This window comes from Dromaius novaehollandiae, chromosome 14 (genome assembly GCF_036370855.1).
Source record: "Dromaius novaehollandiae isolate bDroNov1 chromosome 14, bDroNov1.hap1, whole genome shotgun sequence".
NCBI classification, from domain to species: Eukaryota; Metazoa; Chordata; class Aves; order Casuariiformes; family Dromaiidae; genus Dromaius; species Dromaius novaehollandiae.
The window spans coordinates 12,684,537-12,701,653 of NC_088111.1; the positions used below are offsets into that span (position 1 = coordinate 12,684,537).

At 37.4% G+C, this 17,117-nt stretch overlaps 1 protein-coding gene across 6 annotated transcripts in view; it reads left to right on the forward strand.

The window, feature by feature from the left end:
- The window catches only part of MRTFB (myocardin related transcription factor B), a 105,972-nt gene that overhangs the window by 60,453 nt on the left and 28,402 nt on the right, over positions 1-17,117 (forward strand). For all 6 annotated transcript variants that reach the window (XM_064520363.1, XM_064520361.1, XM_026096380.2 and 3 more), the window contains 5 exons: positions 6,717-6,782; positions 12,561-12,616; positions 13,151-13,226; positions 14,274-14,435; positions 15,013-15,197. In XM_064520363.1, coding sequence (XP_064376433.1) covers positions 6,717-6,782; positions 12,561-12,616; positions 13,151-13,226; positions 14,274-14,435; positions 15,013-15,197 — 545 coding nt within the window. The remainder of the gene's footprint in view (positions 1-6,716; positions 6,783-12,560; positions 12,617-13,150; positions 13,227-14,273; positions 14,436-15,012; positions 15,198-17,117) is intronic.

Sequence of the window (17,117 nt, forward strand, 5' to 3'; positions counted from 1 at the left end):
TAGGTCTTTTTTAGACTTTTTTAGGTTCATCTCCAGCATTAAGGATAGAAGTGTCTCTCCAATCTTAGTTCTAGGGCTCAGACTCTCTGGCAACTCATAATGCCTTTTCTAAGATTACTACAATGAAAATATAAAGCTCATCACTGTCTACACCATGACCATGTAGTCTGACACTCAGACCTGTAAGCTGAATACCCTCTTTGACTAGACTTTTGCCTAGATCTAGCTACCCAATTCATGTCCAAATACTACATTTCTTCCTTAGAAACATCTCTGCTTTTTACTTTTTGTCTGTGTAAGGCTTAAAAGTATTTTAGGTCCTTATGTTCTTTATTGAGGTGTAAATTTTAGCTTTTTTTCTGGCTTCTTTGCTCTGGAATGGCAGAGGTGTTTCTTTTTCTCAGCCTTTCAACCTTTTAAAATAATATATTGCTTTTTTTATTCACAATGAGTTTCCATTTAGAATTTATTTTCTTTAGTCACATTTCTAATTGTTCAACATTTGAACAAAAGAATCTGACCCTAAACTTTTTTTTCTTCACCTTCTTAATTTTGTAACTGATAATAAAAACATCTGGTTTTCATCCAGCTTTGCTTCTCTTTAATCTCCTTGCTCTGGTCTATGAGTCATCTTCTCTTCTGTATCCCCTCTTCAGTGCTTCCCTATTAGTCATGCTACTGGCCGTCCTTTCTTTACTATGTTATATATAAGGTCCTGATCTTTATCTAATAAGTGAGTAACTGGATATTCTGTGTTGTTTAAAAAAATCAATTGCGCTCTCTCATCTGCACAGTCTTCCCACAGGTTTTATTGCTGGTGCTGAAATAAATGGGACTTAAATCCTCCTCCCTTATTTGCTTTCTGATGCCTGGTGTTGATTAACAGATGATGATAGGTAGGCAAGTAGTGTGATGAGAGACAGTAAATATGTATGTTGTATACATATTTGCTTAAAAAAAACCTAATGCTTCACACCTGTGTGCATATGGTTTATGTGCATGTACTTTCTTGGTGCTTTTCCCATCCTTCTGCCATGTGTTGCCGTGTAAGACTCTGCATTGTTTAGGGTATCGATGAGTTTTTACTCTTTCTGCAAAACTTAAGCCAAATATCTGATCATAATTGAGGCCATTAATAATGGATTTAATATATTCATAAACTGTGTATCAGGGCTTCCCATCCTCTCCACTGGGAATTAGGTTCATTAAAGGATTAGTTGAACCCAGTTGAAAAAATAAGAGAAAAGTTACCCACATTCTTATCACTTACAAGTGAAATCATTTTTTGCTGAACAGATTTATTTTCTTGGTCTCCTGCCCCCATTCCCCCGGCAGAACCCATAATGCCCACCAGTCATGGCAGTGGCCACCCAGCATTCATTTCAGGAATTAGTAGGAATTACCTTAGCCACATGCATAAGCAGGACTAATGTTAGCGTTTGTTTTTACAGTGGAAGTGTTTGCGTTGCCCAGGCCGCATGCGATTGCGTCGCTGTTGGGGGAGAGGTGCGCGACCCCGGGTTAGTCAGTCCCGGCGTTCAGCGTGGCTGCTGCCGCCTTCGCCGCCGGTAGCGGCACGGACGGCGCGTGCCTGCCCGCCGCGCTGTTAGTGCTGGAGGAAGCAGCACCTTCGCACGGACACTTTGGTACACTGGTATTTTTCAGAGAAATTTCTCCAGCTAGATCTACATCAGGAAAGCGTTTTTCAAAAGTGTGTTTCAGGGGAATACTGGAGAATACATATTAGAAGTGTTAAAGTTGTTATTTAGTTTACCCAGATTAGCAAACAGCAGTTTGAGGTCTTTTTTATTCCTCCCACAAACTTGCCAGTGAAAAATTAAAATGCAGTAATTACTTAGAATGCTGAAATGGTGGGATGTGCAACAAAAATGCAGAAACATGAACTGCTCTTACATGTATTTTGTGATTACTAACATGGATGCTGAAAGGAAGTTGTTAGAAATTTGTACGTTAAAATAAAGCATCTTTGTGTGTTTAATGCGAAGTACAACGGATTTGTTAAGGCTGTGACTGATAGAGCTATTCACTGCAAATAACATCCCCCAAATTGTTACAAAGTTGCTAAGATTGTGGCTTAAGATGCCACCTCTTTCCATAAGCTAGAGATCAACTGTCTCTTGTTGCTTTTCTACAAATTCGGACTAATTTTAGCATCCTCCTCATTTCGTGTGTTCTTTTTTTTCTGTAGATGCTTACTTCCACAGTGTGGTGCTTACCAGAGTCTGAAAGGTTTCCTTGATATAAAGGATTCTTAGTGAAGACTTGCTATTATAAGTACCATACTGTTAAACATGTACTTGGGTTTGGACAGTAGTTCCTCCTTGCACTGGGATTTAAGATGGATGATTTTATGTTTCACCTTTCCTGATGAGGTGCAGTCTTTCAAGAAATTTTAATGCCCTCACTTCTTTAAGATAGTAACTCAAAGTTAAAATACCAAACTGTAGTTGAAATGCTCCTTCCTTAACAGACTATAATTGTATGTTTAAAAATGGGGGGGTGGGATGGAGGAGCAGACACACCAAACCTTTCCTAGGATCTCTTTGCCTAATTTTTCCTGCATTGACCCTGCAGGAGCAGGAGTCTTTGTCTTCTCTCCACAATGGAAGTTCCCACCTGAACGGTCCCTGGTCCCCCAGGAGGGGGGTGTCGTTCATACAGAAACTCTGCTCAGCTCTCAAAGGCTCCCGTGCTAGCAGGGACTCCGGTCTGCCATACATTCTGTCCCCCACGCACTCTTGCTCTAGCAGTTAAAGGTACCATCAGAAGTAGTTAATAAAATCCAACAAAGCTGCTTAAAATTCAGACTGTCTGATCTTGCTTCCTTATCCAACTGCATGACCAAATATTGCACGTTGTCTGTGTCGCTGTAGTGGAAGGCCAAGGGCAAGTCTGATCCTTTTCTTCCGTAAGATGGAAAGTGTAGTCTGAGAATCATGTTAATACTGGGTCTGGGAGAGAGAGACTTATAATAGTTAATGAATAATTTTGTTTTCTTAGAGTTAAGATATACAAGGTAAAAAACAGTCATCTCCTACGGATAAACCTCTGCCACTTTATATGTAGTTTAACATTTAAACTAATTTCTTAAAAATACTGTAAAATTATTTTTCCTGTGCTGAGATTTTGCACATCAAATTTGAGTTTGCCATGACATTCCTTCCAAATTTTTAAATAAATAATGTCTGATTAAATTAAAGAACAAGTAGCTATTGTTTGTAATAGATTTCAAAGAATAGATAATGTATGTACTTCCCACATGATAATTTTCCAGTTTAGACAGCTGTCCAAATTTGTGCAGGAGTGAAGGCTTTCAGACTGATATTAGCAGCCCTGCAAAATAGTGTGGTGATTCGGTAGTGTGGAGGCCAATTTGAAAGTTGTGTTTAATTTTCCTACTTTTGTTTACTAATACTTGAAAGCACTACACCAGCAATGTTTAGGTAGCCGTGGCTGAACCAGCTACAGCTACAAAAACAGGGTTTGTGATAAAGCTTAGTAAATAGAAACTCCTGCTAAAAAGCATATTAGAAATTTTAAATACCACATACCACCACATGTCTTTTTTCTTAATAGATGGCTTGCCCATTATATGTTGGGGGATGGCTCACGTCCGTGAGAGCATTTCTGTATCTGTTGTCATATCACCGGTGTTCACTTACTGACCCACTGCACTGCCGGTGGGGCGTCCTTCACAAGCCCTGATCCCGACTGCCGTGCTTGCCCGATGAGGTATGGCAGCTCTTTCCTCGACAGCCCCGAGCGGATCCCTCACCGCTGGGTGCTAACGCAGCAGGAGATTCTTACAGCCCCGGGGATACAGCCCTCACGTCGTGACCTCGCAGTGTACGCTTAGCGTGCGCCTCAGTCGGAAGGTGCATTTCTTGTCGTTTTCTGTAGGAATGAGCGTTAAATCCTGACCTGATTTATTATTTTTCTTAATTCACAGTTACTTGTATAAACTTTGTGGAATTTTAAGTTGGATGTACAGTTTGCACACTGGAAATGTATGTTTGCACACACTTAATCCCAGATTTTCAGACAGATTAGACCAATTGGACTTTTAAAGCCTTGTGGTTTTCTGCAGAAAGATGTGATATCATGCTCTGAACTTACTGGGAGCAAGCAGCTATCTGTAATACACAGCCAGACCTAACCTCAGAAGTAATGTATGTACTTCCCACATAATAATTTTCCAGTTCAGGGTGTCACGGTACCGCCAGAGGGGGTTCACAGTGCAGCACAAGTTTGCATCCATTCATAAAAGACCTCATGTGAAGAGGTCCCAACTTGATTGGAGCAACATGAAATTGACAGCAAAACTAAATCATCCAGATCTTCAGACTTCTATAAAATATTTCTGCAGTTACATTTAAGTTCTTTTAGAGTCATTTAAAACTTATTATTACTCAAAAAAAAAATTCACTACTTCAAGTATTTTTAAGCTTCCACGGGAACTCAAGAAATTTTGAATAACTTTGCATCACTTTACATTTTACTGGGTTAACTTTTACCTTCTCTCATCTCTCCTTTGTAGTTCTCGTGTTGTAAACCAAAAACTGAACTACTGTGGAACATCTCTTAGATGTTTGTACTTAAATTCTGAGAGCTTGTATGACATAAGAGAATAACATCGTCATTTTTGAGATTTGCCTCGCTATTCCCAGTCTTGATGCTTTAGCCAGAGGAGTATCCTTCCTGTGCTGAGGAACAGGAAACAAGCCGATTCCTTTTAAAATGTGAAAACAATGAACTTTGTGCTTAGCCTAATTTTTTAGAAATTACATTCATTTGGATGTTCTGGACAATGCATTAGTTTGTTTTGCTTCCTTGTGAAGTACAATAGGAACAGCATATCATAATCATGCATCCATAAACTATCAAGGGGGAATTTGAGAATGCATATATTACATATGTTTAATACTCTTTTCTTGACCAAGCTGTGCTTCAGAACAAGAGGCGAAATTTCACATTAGGATAACAGCTTTATAATGTGGCTAAGAAATAGTGAAATATGATGAAAAATTGATGTAGAAACAAGGAGAAGGAAGTAACAATGAAGAAAGTGAGAGCTGTTTCTTTGGAGGGGTGTTGTTTGTGGGGTGGGTTTGTTTGTTTTAACGGGGAAGATTTACAACAAAAAGCCCAAATCTTTGAAACTGTGAGGACTTTGTGTCTAAGTAACATTGGAGACGTTGAAGAATTTTTTTTTATCACTTACAATAGCAATAGCTTGGTTAACGACAGTGGTGTCGTAAGCCATCGCTCATGAACATAGCCCTGCAGAACGAGTGGTCTAAAGTCAGGCCACGTATTGAGTCATCTTTTTTAGCAGATGGATAGAACTGGCTATTGTTTCAGTTACATTTTGGTATCATGCCAGATTCAAGTATATAGCAAAGAAATAAAACATTTTAAACTTTTTACTGTTCAGAGTCACAGAAATCCAGAATCGTTTGGCTGTCCCCAATGAGACCCCTGTTAATCTCGAACTTGCGTATGCCTCTCTGAGGCAGGGGTAATTAGAGGCAGAATAAACAGTCCTGTAGCTTAATGACATCCTGGAAATGGCTGCTAAAGTAAAATAGCTGGAAGCGCTTAGTTTGCACTGCCCTTTCTCTGTGTTACTTAAGAGTAGCTCTTCCTTTTTATATAGTTAAAAACAGTTATTGCCAGACTCAAATTTCACTGCATGTTACTACCTTTTAATAACTTTTATATATACATATTTTCATGTATATATATATATATATATATATAAAAACCTAGATATATTACCTTTTAAAACATGAATTTTTTCACATGAAATAGGTGGCTTTCAGGACTGAACCTTAGTATTTTACATCTTAAAATTTATGTTATCTACTAAATTAAAATTCTGGATCAATTTAGATGGTCTTATTAAAAAAATTCAAACTTTTTTTAATTATTTCAATTGGTCAAACTAAATTTTGGGCCATTCCTTTTTTTTTCTTCTCTCTTTTTCCGATTTTTGTAGAGTTCCTGGTATAGCATTTAATATGTGTTATAGTAGTTATACTTACAGTAATAATAATGATGATAACCTTTGTACATTTTATGAAATTTAATGAAACATAAAAAGTTACCTCTGAAAGTTTAAACAAGATCCTTTCCAAATTTGACAATATTGGATTTATTTGGTCCTTAAATTAAAAGAAAAGTGTCTCTGCATTAGTCAGGAAAACAGCATTTTCTTTTGTTTGGAGAATCATTACGTGTTGCAACTTATGTTACAAACTCTTTAAAACAAATCAAACCTATAAGCTCACTATATGTTTTCTTGACTCTATTCTCTAATAGTAGTGCTGTAGCAAAAAAAAAAATTAAATTTAGAATTTTAAAATCTAAACTTTTAATTTTACTAAATATCTCTTATGAGGCCTAGCTGGTAAGTTAGGAAAAGTGCATGAATATGTGAAATACAGTCTCTTTATCAGATGTGACAAAAAAGCAGCAAAGTACAACATAAATAGGGATTGGAAGCAATTGCTCTTAACTACATTATTAGCATTTGATCCTTAATGATAGGTGTATTGGAGTTTACTGTCAGGTCTGAATGCATATAGCAAAAATATTTCTAAAGATATTTAGTAGCTTTTTGAATGCTTCTCTTTTTGCAATTCAATAGGGATAGTATGCTTACATGCAAATGAAAGTTTGTTTTCTTTTATCAGTACTTCAGCTAAGGCTACAGCAAAGGCGGACACGAGAACAGCTGGTGGACCAGGGCATCATGCCACGTAAGATTTACTTTATTTCTAGTAATTTGTATTACTCTACCGTGTGAATTATATATTGAATATGTAAAATAATGAAGATGAACATTTCTGTAAAAATTCTTTAAAATAACGATAATTTGAGAAAACCCATGGGATCCTTTTGGTAATATAAATGAGCATAAAGTTAATTTGTCACACTTAACCAGTGTTTCAGTTCAAGTAGCTTTATGGTGAAAACACAAGGATTTGCAGACATAATATAGTCTGATCTCACTGAAATAAGCCGAATCATATCTTGTAAATGAATGGACATTAATAACAAAGCCAGCAGTCTTTTAAGGGTAGGATGGCAAGGGTTACCAAGCCAAAGTAGAACACACGAAAGTACGCATACAAATCATGACTCCTGCGCCAACACTCCTGTGTCAGGGCTTGAGCAATGCACCTGCGATGCTATGGCACGTGAGCCTATGGCTTAGATTGTGAGCAGACTTTGGATCGTGTGACCTGATGCAGAAGGTTTTGTGCCCAGGCCTTTCTTGCCATCACTGAGTATGAATAAATTTTCAGGGATATGATTTTGTTTGTTTGCTTTTAGAAGATAATGTTTTTTCCAGATTCCAAAAGCATCTGTCCAATTGGCCACATCTGGCAGATCCAACTGGTCTAAGAGTTTTGTATTCTTCTCTTCCTCAGTAGAGGTAACATACTGCTAGAAATTCAATGAATGCCATTAGATGCTATCTTTGGAAGAGTTGAGATGCTGCTGATCACCTTAGTGTGAAGTGTCTTGTTAAAGCAGCAGCTTCACCAAATTCATAAATAGAGTCAAAGATGTGCTTATGTTTTCAAGATTCTGTAATGCTCAACTCCTGACTCTTTGGCCTGACTACCTGCCATCCTTGACATCTATGCTACAAGCTACCAGTTCTTCAGTAAACCATTTTTATCTCTAACTCTGTTCTACCATTTGAATTTAATTACGGTTTATCTTTGGGGATAAATAATGGGCAAACAGTGTTTGAAAATGTGGATAGTTTTCTGTTTGTATGTCTGAACTTACAGCACTGTATTTTGAAAGTAAATAATTGGCATGCTTTATGCAATTGCAGGGTCCATTTTCCCCTTTATTGTTCTCAGTCTTCTAGTTAGTGGTTGTTTCAGCAGCACAAAGATACCTAAAATCAATTTGAACATCACAGGAGGGAAATTTAGTGGCCTAGAATTCAACCACAGTTAACTCTTTCCTTAGGTACGTTTTAGTGTTCCTGTGCTTGGGCTTCCAATGACTATACTAATTGTTTAGTGTAACATCTTCTAACTTGTTTGGAGATCATCCTTCAGAATGAGGGATGCCCAGAAAATATCGAGAAACCATCTTTGGTATTAGCTTGAACGTTTCTACCACCACCTTGCCTTTTTTCTGAAACTTTGACCTTTGGTCTCTGTCTGAACTTTAAGTTGACAGTGTGGGATGAGATTCAACTCCAGATAATAGGTCCAAGTCATAGCAAGATTTAACTGTGAAAATTGATCCTTGTAAACAACTAGAGCCATTGAAAGTGTATCAAAACTATATCAAGTTATCACAAATAGATAGCCCACTAAGCACTGGCAAATTCTAGCTTGAAGGCACAGTGTCTTAAAATTAATCTCTTAAAGGTTTCTGAGTACTCAGCAGACTTCAGATTGCTTTGCTACATCACCTTAACCTTCTCAGGTCTGTAGTGTTGATAATCTTCAGGAACGGAATGATCTGTTGAGTGAAAACTCGGAAAGAACTTCTAAACTGTCATGAAGCGTTGAAGACTGTTTTGCCTTATCTTACCTCTGCCAGGTGTATGGCAAGCGAGATGGATCATGCACGCTGCCATTTCACTTTATTTCAACTACCCGGTTGAGATGAAGCGCTCTACAGTTCATATTATTTCTAGCTGAGTACTATTGTTTGCTTTTTTTCTCTTATGTAGTGGCTAGCCATGAGACTTGTGTATCCTCCAACAAGGATCGTATCCCATCATCATCAGATCCATTTTACAAGTGCCTGTACTGCCTCAGTGACAGCCATGCTTCCAAGTGCCATATTTACAAGTTTTTAAGCCTTGAGTGGGATGTGAGCAGGAGCTCAATTTCCAGAATCGCCTGCTTAATTTCACAATGAAAGCTTTGTCTAATCCTTTGTTGGTAGTCTCCTAGACAGAACAACATCTGGTCTGGCAGTTCCAGCCTGAAGACTCCTCATGCAGTCTGTCCAAGGATAAATTGCTGGAATAGTCTCATGTGAAAAGACTTCCCTTCCTCTAGCTGTCCCACAAAGTGTAAGAACTGCCAGCTCCACTGAACTGCTACAGAGGCTTGTCATATAGGTCATGCATATTCCTCAGCACCAGGAAAGTTATCTCCAGCTAAAAGACATGTAAAGGGCCGTAAGTCCACTGCCACTTGTCTGCTTTACCACCAGTTGATAGTGGGACTCAGTTGCATTGGCTGAACGCTGCAGAATGCAAACACATTGACTCGACACTGGCTGGCTGAAGCTGAGAGAAAACCTTCCCTTCTCCTGACGCTGCTGGTGTGTCTGCATCAGGTGACTGCAGGTGACTCTTAGGTGACTGCACCAGTAGTGACTGTGATTACTTGAATATTCATGCTGGAATAAAACTCTGTCACTATGGTTTTGCTGATGTATTTCTCTGGCGCTCTACCTTCAAAGTTAGGGGCCTTACTTTCCTTCTGTGGTGTATGTTAGGGCAAAACAGAGTGATGCATCTTCTCTTGTGACTGTCATCAGCAGTAGTACTATCGTCTTTTACTGAGATAACAAAAAAAAAAATCTAGTTCTAGAGCCAAGATGTATGTGGTTCATCATAAGGAGCATTGGGTTCCAGAGACATTACAGTTGTATTGACCTCTTCCCTCCACTTTTCCTTCTGGTAGCAAATACCTTTAAACTCAGGCAGCTGGGAAACTGTTCACCACCATACGCAAAGGACAGTTAATGCACCTCTTGAGCTCAAAAATACCTCATTCTGGAGCTCATTAAGGGAGTGGTGATTCTTGGAAAATTCTTCCTCTTTCTAGAGGAAGAAATACAGGGGCCAACATACCTGGACAACCAAGGGATACTAAGGATTTCTTGTAATGTGTGACAGGATCCCTGCTTTATTCAGTCCAGAGAACTGATCTGTTTTTCTACCCATCCAGTTCCTCCTACTGTCATCATGACATCAGAGAAATCTACAATTGCTTTCCCCTGGAATAAGGATCAGAGGATTGACAGCCTCTGGAAAAAAGTGAGGACAAGTGACCTTACTATTTGGCCTTGCTTCAGTTTCACCTTGAGAATTAACAGGCTTTGTCCTCCAGTTAAAAGTTCAAGTTACAAATCTTTTTTTTCAGACCTTTTCCCAGATAACAGCAAGAGAGACCTGACAGTCATCTCTGACAGAATAGCTGTATATGGCCTCCTGCAAATTCCTGCACTGTTTTCTTGATACATCAAACAGTCCCTTGCTTCAGCTACCTACCTGCACCAGCCTTCTGAGAGAAATACAGTATTCTACTGCGTATCTTTCTTTGAGGGGTTTCCTCCTTTCCAGTTCAAAGTCTAATGAGCTCCTCCTCTTTTTTTTTTTTTTTTTTTTTTTTTAAGGAATTTAGCTAACAACAGGAAGGAATCCACTAGGCTTATATATTCTGTTATGTGAGTGGGGGTTTCTATGCAGTGCTCTTCTTATTTCAGCTCCTCCTTCATTGTTTAATCCTGATTATGTAGGAAGAAGTCAGTGATTTTCCTTAATTTGGTCAAAGTTCCCCTTGATGTTATTTCTGTCTGTCACTGTTTAATCAGTCAAGCTTCTGTATATTTTTACCCTATGGTTAATAAAGTCCCGGAGACCTCATCAGAGTATATGCCTGTGTTTGGGATACAGATTCCTGGTGGGATTTTAACCCCATGATATGGATTCTAATGGGTTTTGCTCACTTTTGTCCTTGATGGTGGCTTTTCTGGTTGCTGTGAATTCTACTTCAAGAGACAGAGAAAATTGCAAATTTATGACTCATCCCACTTTACATCCTCCAGACTCTGTCCTAAGATAATGTCGATGTTACGCTGTAACCAGGCAATAAGCTTGCAAGCATTCATCTGTAAGATTCATGTTTTTAGGGCTGAATACACATTTCACACTTGCAGCGTCAGGAGAGCTTTCTGAATCTTCCACAGGCCCAGATTCTTTCTGAGCTGTTTGTATCCACCACCGAGAAATCCAGAATTTGGGCTTTTTCTCTGCAGCAAGAATTATTTATATATTAAAGCCTGCTGTTGCAGGCTGCATCCAGACCATGCTTGTAGAGTTCAGCCAGAGCTCAGGGGACTTCTGTTATCACAGGAGGACTTTTCTCTTTGTGGCTCCTGCAGGTGCAGCCATCCTAACGCAGAACACCCAGAACGTGTTGAGGATTGGTGCAGTGTCTTTTGCCCAGCGCCAGGCACTGTTTTTGTAAAGGACACTGGGATCCTCCACCTAGGTGGAGAAGCTTAATGCTTAGGATTCCCCACTATTAAAACATACGCAGACTCACTTGGAGAAAGAGTATTTATGGTAACCGATATTCTTTGAGAATTCAGTTCACATTCCCTCAGAGTTATTTCAGATACAGCCCTATGGCTGAGAGCAATTAAATAGCCGGATGTTTACTCCAACTTTCTTGCTAAGCAGCAAGAGATGTGAGACTTTGCCCTGTGTGAATAATGTTCTAGTCTTATGTAATAAAGCACAAATATACTTACTGTTAGAATGCACATATGACAAAAACCCATATCACAAAATAAAAAATCACAAGTTACTAAGTAAGCTTTCTTTGTGGTAAACAGAAGAGAAATTGCGGATTTAAATCACAGCAAGGGAGAGTCAGGCTTGTATACTGGCATATCTTGCCTGGAAATGTCTATCTCTGAGAGTTTTGAAAGACAGTACAGATTTCTGTCAGCAATGTCTGCCCCAGCTTATTGTGTGTTTGGGACAGGGAAGAGCTAGGTGATTCCTCATCGAGAGCCAGATAGGTCCTTTGTAGTTCTCTGATTCCGTAATTTACCTGTTTGTTTTTCAGAAGCACAGAGGGGCTTTCTGCTGCTGTTGCATGATTTTTTCACTAGACAGTAGGCTCTCAGAATACCTCCTTTCTGCTTGGATACCAATAGACCTCACTAATAGGGAAGAGAAAACAGTTTATCAAATATGTTGCTCTGGATGTTTTTTATTTAATCTTGTATTTAGTTGAAAATTGCTTTGAATTGAGACATACTGTGCAATCATTCTGTTTTCTAACACATTTCTAATCTGAACACTTTGGGTTTCCTACAATATTAAAAAAAACCAGCATGAACAGTTTTTAGGGGACAATTCAGCTGTCTGTAATAACAGCAAGATGAAGTATAGATGGATGGTAACGCAGTGGAATAAATGAGACAGTATTTTGGCCTTCTGAACACTACCTTATAAAATTTCTGCTGTGGAACAGTTTTGGTAAATAGACACCAGTGTACCTTATGTTAACATGGTTAACTGTTACACAGTAGCATTTACTAAAATCAGATATTCCACATACTCTGCATAGGAGTGATAATCATCCCTGTTGAATATAAGGGAGTAAAACTGGCATGAATCAAATGTGTAAGCCTGGTTAGATGCAAACACAGCTTTGAGATGGTATTGAATGTGCATAGGAGTTTAAAGATTATGGATATTTCTTTGGAAATCATGTCCTGTCAATTTAACTTTTTCTTTCCCTTGACAGCTCTGAAAAGTCCAGCTGCATTCCACGAGCAGATAAAGAGCCTGGAACGAGCCAGGGTAAACACTTTGCATTAACTTGCTGTTAACATGTGAAAATGCCAGTTGTATGTGGTACAAAGTTCTTTGATTACATGAAAAAGTTATTAACACTATGCTTGCATATATGCTTCTATCTGGGAAGAATCTGTTATAATAAAACAAAATACTGGTATCAAATCTAAGAGGAAGTTTCTTAATTGTTCATAGATCAAGCAGATGGGGGGATAAAATATGGTCATATTCTAATCTATATCTACCTACAGTCCAAGGACAGAATGCTTGGGTTGAAATGACATTTGTACTGTATTTCTGTAGCAAACTTCTAATCTGTGCTATTGTGATCTAGTGTGTTATTATGGGATATTATTGGGAAGACTGTAATTCAAAAAAAGTAAATCTCTAGTACCACTGTTCAAACAGTGAAGTCCATCTAACTGAAGGCAACATAAACTACAAATATTCATTTATTGCACATCAGTGCTTTATCAGTGTACCAACTACTTTATGCTTTTTCTAGTAAATGCTAATGTAATGTTATTTATTTCTTCAAAGACTGAAAATTTTTTGAAGCACAAGATTCGCAGCAGACCGGATCGGTCTGAGCTGGTCAGAATGCACATCCTTGAAGGTAGGCACCCAGATAGCTTCTTTTTCAGACTGTAACTGTGGGCCCTAATGGAATCAGGCTTTGTTGAGAATCATGTATAAAGGTTCAAATACTGTGTTTCTCCACTTTTACAGTGTATCTGTTGTAATCTGTATCCATTTGATAGTAGACACATCTATGGTAGTGAAAGTATTCTCAACTAGGTATTCGTTTGCAAGTGTATGTCGCTTTTATTCTGTAATGGTAATTACACCATGAAGTATGGACATACAATGTACATTGCTTCAACTTCTACTGCTTACCCTAAAATAACCTTACAGCTTTATACAACTTTTTTTTTTTCAAAACATAATAACCCTTAGTAAACTTGACTTTTTGCTGTGCTTGGCTATTTTCCTGTTGTTCAGGTAATTTGAAACAATAGCCTTTTTTATGAATAGGGCTGTATTGCTGTTTTCACCATAATCTTGCCAAATATGGAAATTACCAAATAACCATAATCCAAGTCAGTCTAATATCTGTTAATTTTCAAAACATGCATTTGGATACTGAACTCCATACTGATGGTCCATCTGCATACTGCCACTGAAATACAGTTTTGAAGACTCACAAATTTGTACTAGAAGCTATTTGCAAAGGTAAACTTTTTAAGATTAGTTTGGCAAGAGAGAATCCAAAAGTGAAGTATCAGTTAAACCTTTACCATTTGTTGCTATAAAGGTTTACCAGTATGAGCTATCTTCATATTTCTAACTAGCATTGTCTATTTTGTATTTCCTGCTTTATGGTTGGACATTAAACAGATATTTACCAACAGTATTACTGCTATTAAAAAGAGGATGTATTTATAAAAAAGCACGGTCATGGGAATGAAAAACATGTACTCAAAAAATCTTATTTTGCTTGTTAATTTGAGAATGTTTGGAGATAGGGATTTTTAATTTCAAAATAATACTTGCCTGATTTTGATACAAGTAGAATGGTTTTTGCAAAGATGAAACAATTCACTAGTTTTCTTGAAATTGGAAAAAAGATGAAGCAGAATACTTAAATCAACATATCTTTTAGAGACATTTGCAGAGCCTTCACTACAAGCCACTCAGATGAAACTGAAGAGAGCTCGGTTGGCAGATGATTTGAATGAGAAGATTGCTCAGAGGCCTGGCCCTATGGAACTGGTAGAAAAAAATATTCTTCCTGTAGACTCCAGTGTTAAAGAAGCAATTATAGGCAAGTAGGACAGCCACAGCTTGTATCTGTTATCATTATAGTATTATGGAAAATAATAATTTAACTCTTAAGAGTAACATTCACCACAGGAAAACATACTTGAAGCTTATTAGCTCTTACTCTTTCAGCTTCTGAGTCCTTAACTCTATCATCCTTTAATTGAAGATAGTTGTGCTGTTTTTTTTCTTCAAAACTGTTAGAGTTGCACAGTTGAAGTACAGTATTCCTCTTGAAAATACTTGTTTCTTAATAAAAATTCTTAAAAATTAATCATAGACACTTATGATAGATTAATTAAAGGTCACATATGCTCATGTACACTGCAAATGTGTTGAACATGCCTTTTCATCTCTTGTTAGGAGGAACTTCTGTTATGCATGTGGTTATATCAGTCCCTTGAATACGATCTAATATGGCTTTCATTATATTAAAAACGCAATAAGTACTTGTGTACTATATAGTTAGATTGTCCTGAAATCTAATCAGTTTCCAGCAATTAGCTAATTCTGCCACCAAAGTCTTGATTTAATTTAACTAAAAAAGGTATTTTTTGCTTGTTTCTTTGTAAACATTTTAGCAGTTGGACAAGAGAATTATCCTCAAGCTTTGGATGACTATTCGTTTGATGAAGATAGCAGCGATGCTTTATCACCAGATCAGCCAGCTAGCCAAGAATCCCAGGGTTCCACAGCTTCCCCTGGTGAGCCAAAAGCAAGTGACTCACCATCACCAGTAACACCAAATGCTGCTACTTCAACACAGGTACAGTTTGTAAATGTTCAAACAAAATCACCACAGTACATTTTTTGTTTTGGTACTATATAAACGGAGCATAGTTTCATGTGAAATGAATACATCTGTTGTTGCAAAGGAGTGTCTGGAACTCCATTTTCTGTTGAGGAGTTTACAGACTAGAATCCTGGCTTGGTTGCTGGCAGTGATGAAATTCCCATAGGCTGTAGTGGAGCGGTATATTCACTGAAATTCTTTATTTGTGTAGAACATCTACAGCTTTCTCAGAAGTTGTTTAAAATGACATATCCATGGTTTATTCCAGCTGCTATTGATTACTTAATGTCTGTCTTCATTTTGGGCCAGGGCTTGAACTTGTGTTTTAGAATTAAACTTAGTTAAAACAACAACTGACATCAGCTCTGTTATCTCTAGAAAATATCATAAAGTTTTCCCACATAATTTAAATTTCTTTCATATAGTTTTAAAATTTTGCCTACAGAATTTACTATTTAAGAAATGAAAGTAATCTTTATGTTTTTTCTGTGAAGCTTTTGGTGTTTTCTTGAATTATTTACAAACAGTGGAAAATTATTAAGTCTGCGATAGTAGATGAAAGAGTCAAATGTGTGAGGTTTTTGAAAACAGTTTCTCCACAAAAGTGTAATTTTGACTGAGTGGTTTAAAGTTAAACTTACTGTCTACTGCTGAGAGAAAATTGGATTTGAAAGAAACACTCGTGTGTATTTAACAAGATTTGCAAAAATGAGTTTTGAAAGAGAACGCTTTTAAAACAATTTAATTTGTGGTCTGAAATGGACATTGCCAAACTTTGGATATTTCTCTATCCGTAAGCACCTTATAAAAGTGCAGCTGTAAAAGAATTTGCCAAAACAGTAATGAAGCATCATCTGTTACAAATGAATTTATGTCCTATCACCTTCTCAAAACACAAGGGTATGTGCATAATCACACAGTGTCATGAATATCTCTAATGGCACTTGTCTCACAGGTCTTTATCTTCACCTTTGAGTTAATCACTAAATTTATTAACGAATGAGAAGATCAGTTTATTTATTTACAGGATACTATGTTTAGCTTACAGAGATGAAGTGTGTGATCTTTTATGTCATACCTCACCTAATAATTTTAAACTCATTGACTAATTTAAGCCTAATTTGAATGAGGAGAAGCCATCTTCATTTTTAACTAGATTTCTGCAACCTTTATACAACTTTTTGTCTGGATAGACAAAGAGCCCCAAATTAAGGCTTCCGGGCGGGGAAGACATGCAGAGCTGTTATATGTCCTCTGACATCAATTAGTTGAACAATCAGCGAACACCAGACTAGCCACACTCATGATGCTGTCTGCCTTTTGTGGATGTCATGAGGCAATTAAATACAACAAAATTTCCAGTTGACTTGTGTGAATGAATCTGATTGTTTTCAAATGAATCCATTTGTTTTCACCAAAATTGGTTAGTAGTTGTTATCAGTCTGTCATTTACTACTTAATGCCCTTTTCAAACTGCCACTTCCCTCCCCCTCCCCATTTTACTTGAATTTTTTTGGACTTTTTAGCAAGAGCTTTCTTTTGTTGCACAGTGCATATAACATGCACTCTACAACAACATTTATTTCAATATCTTGCTATTTGCGTATGTTCTACTTTTACAGTAACTATTGTGCATAATAAATATATGTTATGTAATAATGCACTGACATCAATAGGATCTGTGGATGTGTATATTTATACTTTTCTTTTTGAGTAAGTATTTGAAAATATTTTTAGTATTCCGATTTTGTATTACCAGTTTTATTTTTCTTAGGATTGTTAGATTAGGTCTCATTAGAGATTCCGGAAAAAGTGTGGATTCGCTAGGTTGAGTAACTGTGGTCTTCTGCATGGAACTCTATAAAGATTTCTCTGAGCTAATGTCATACGGGA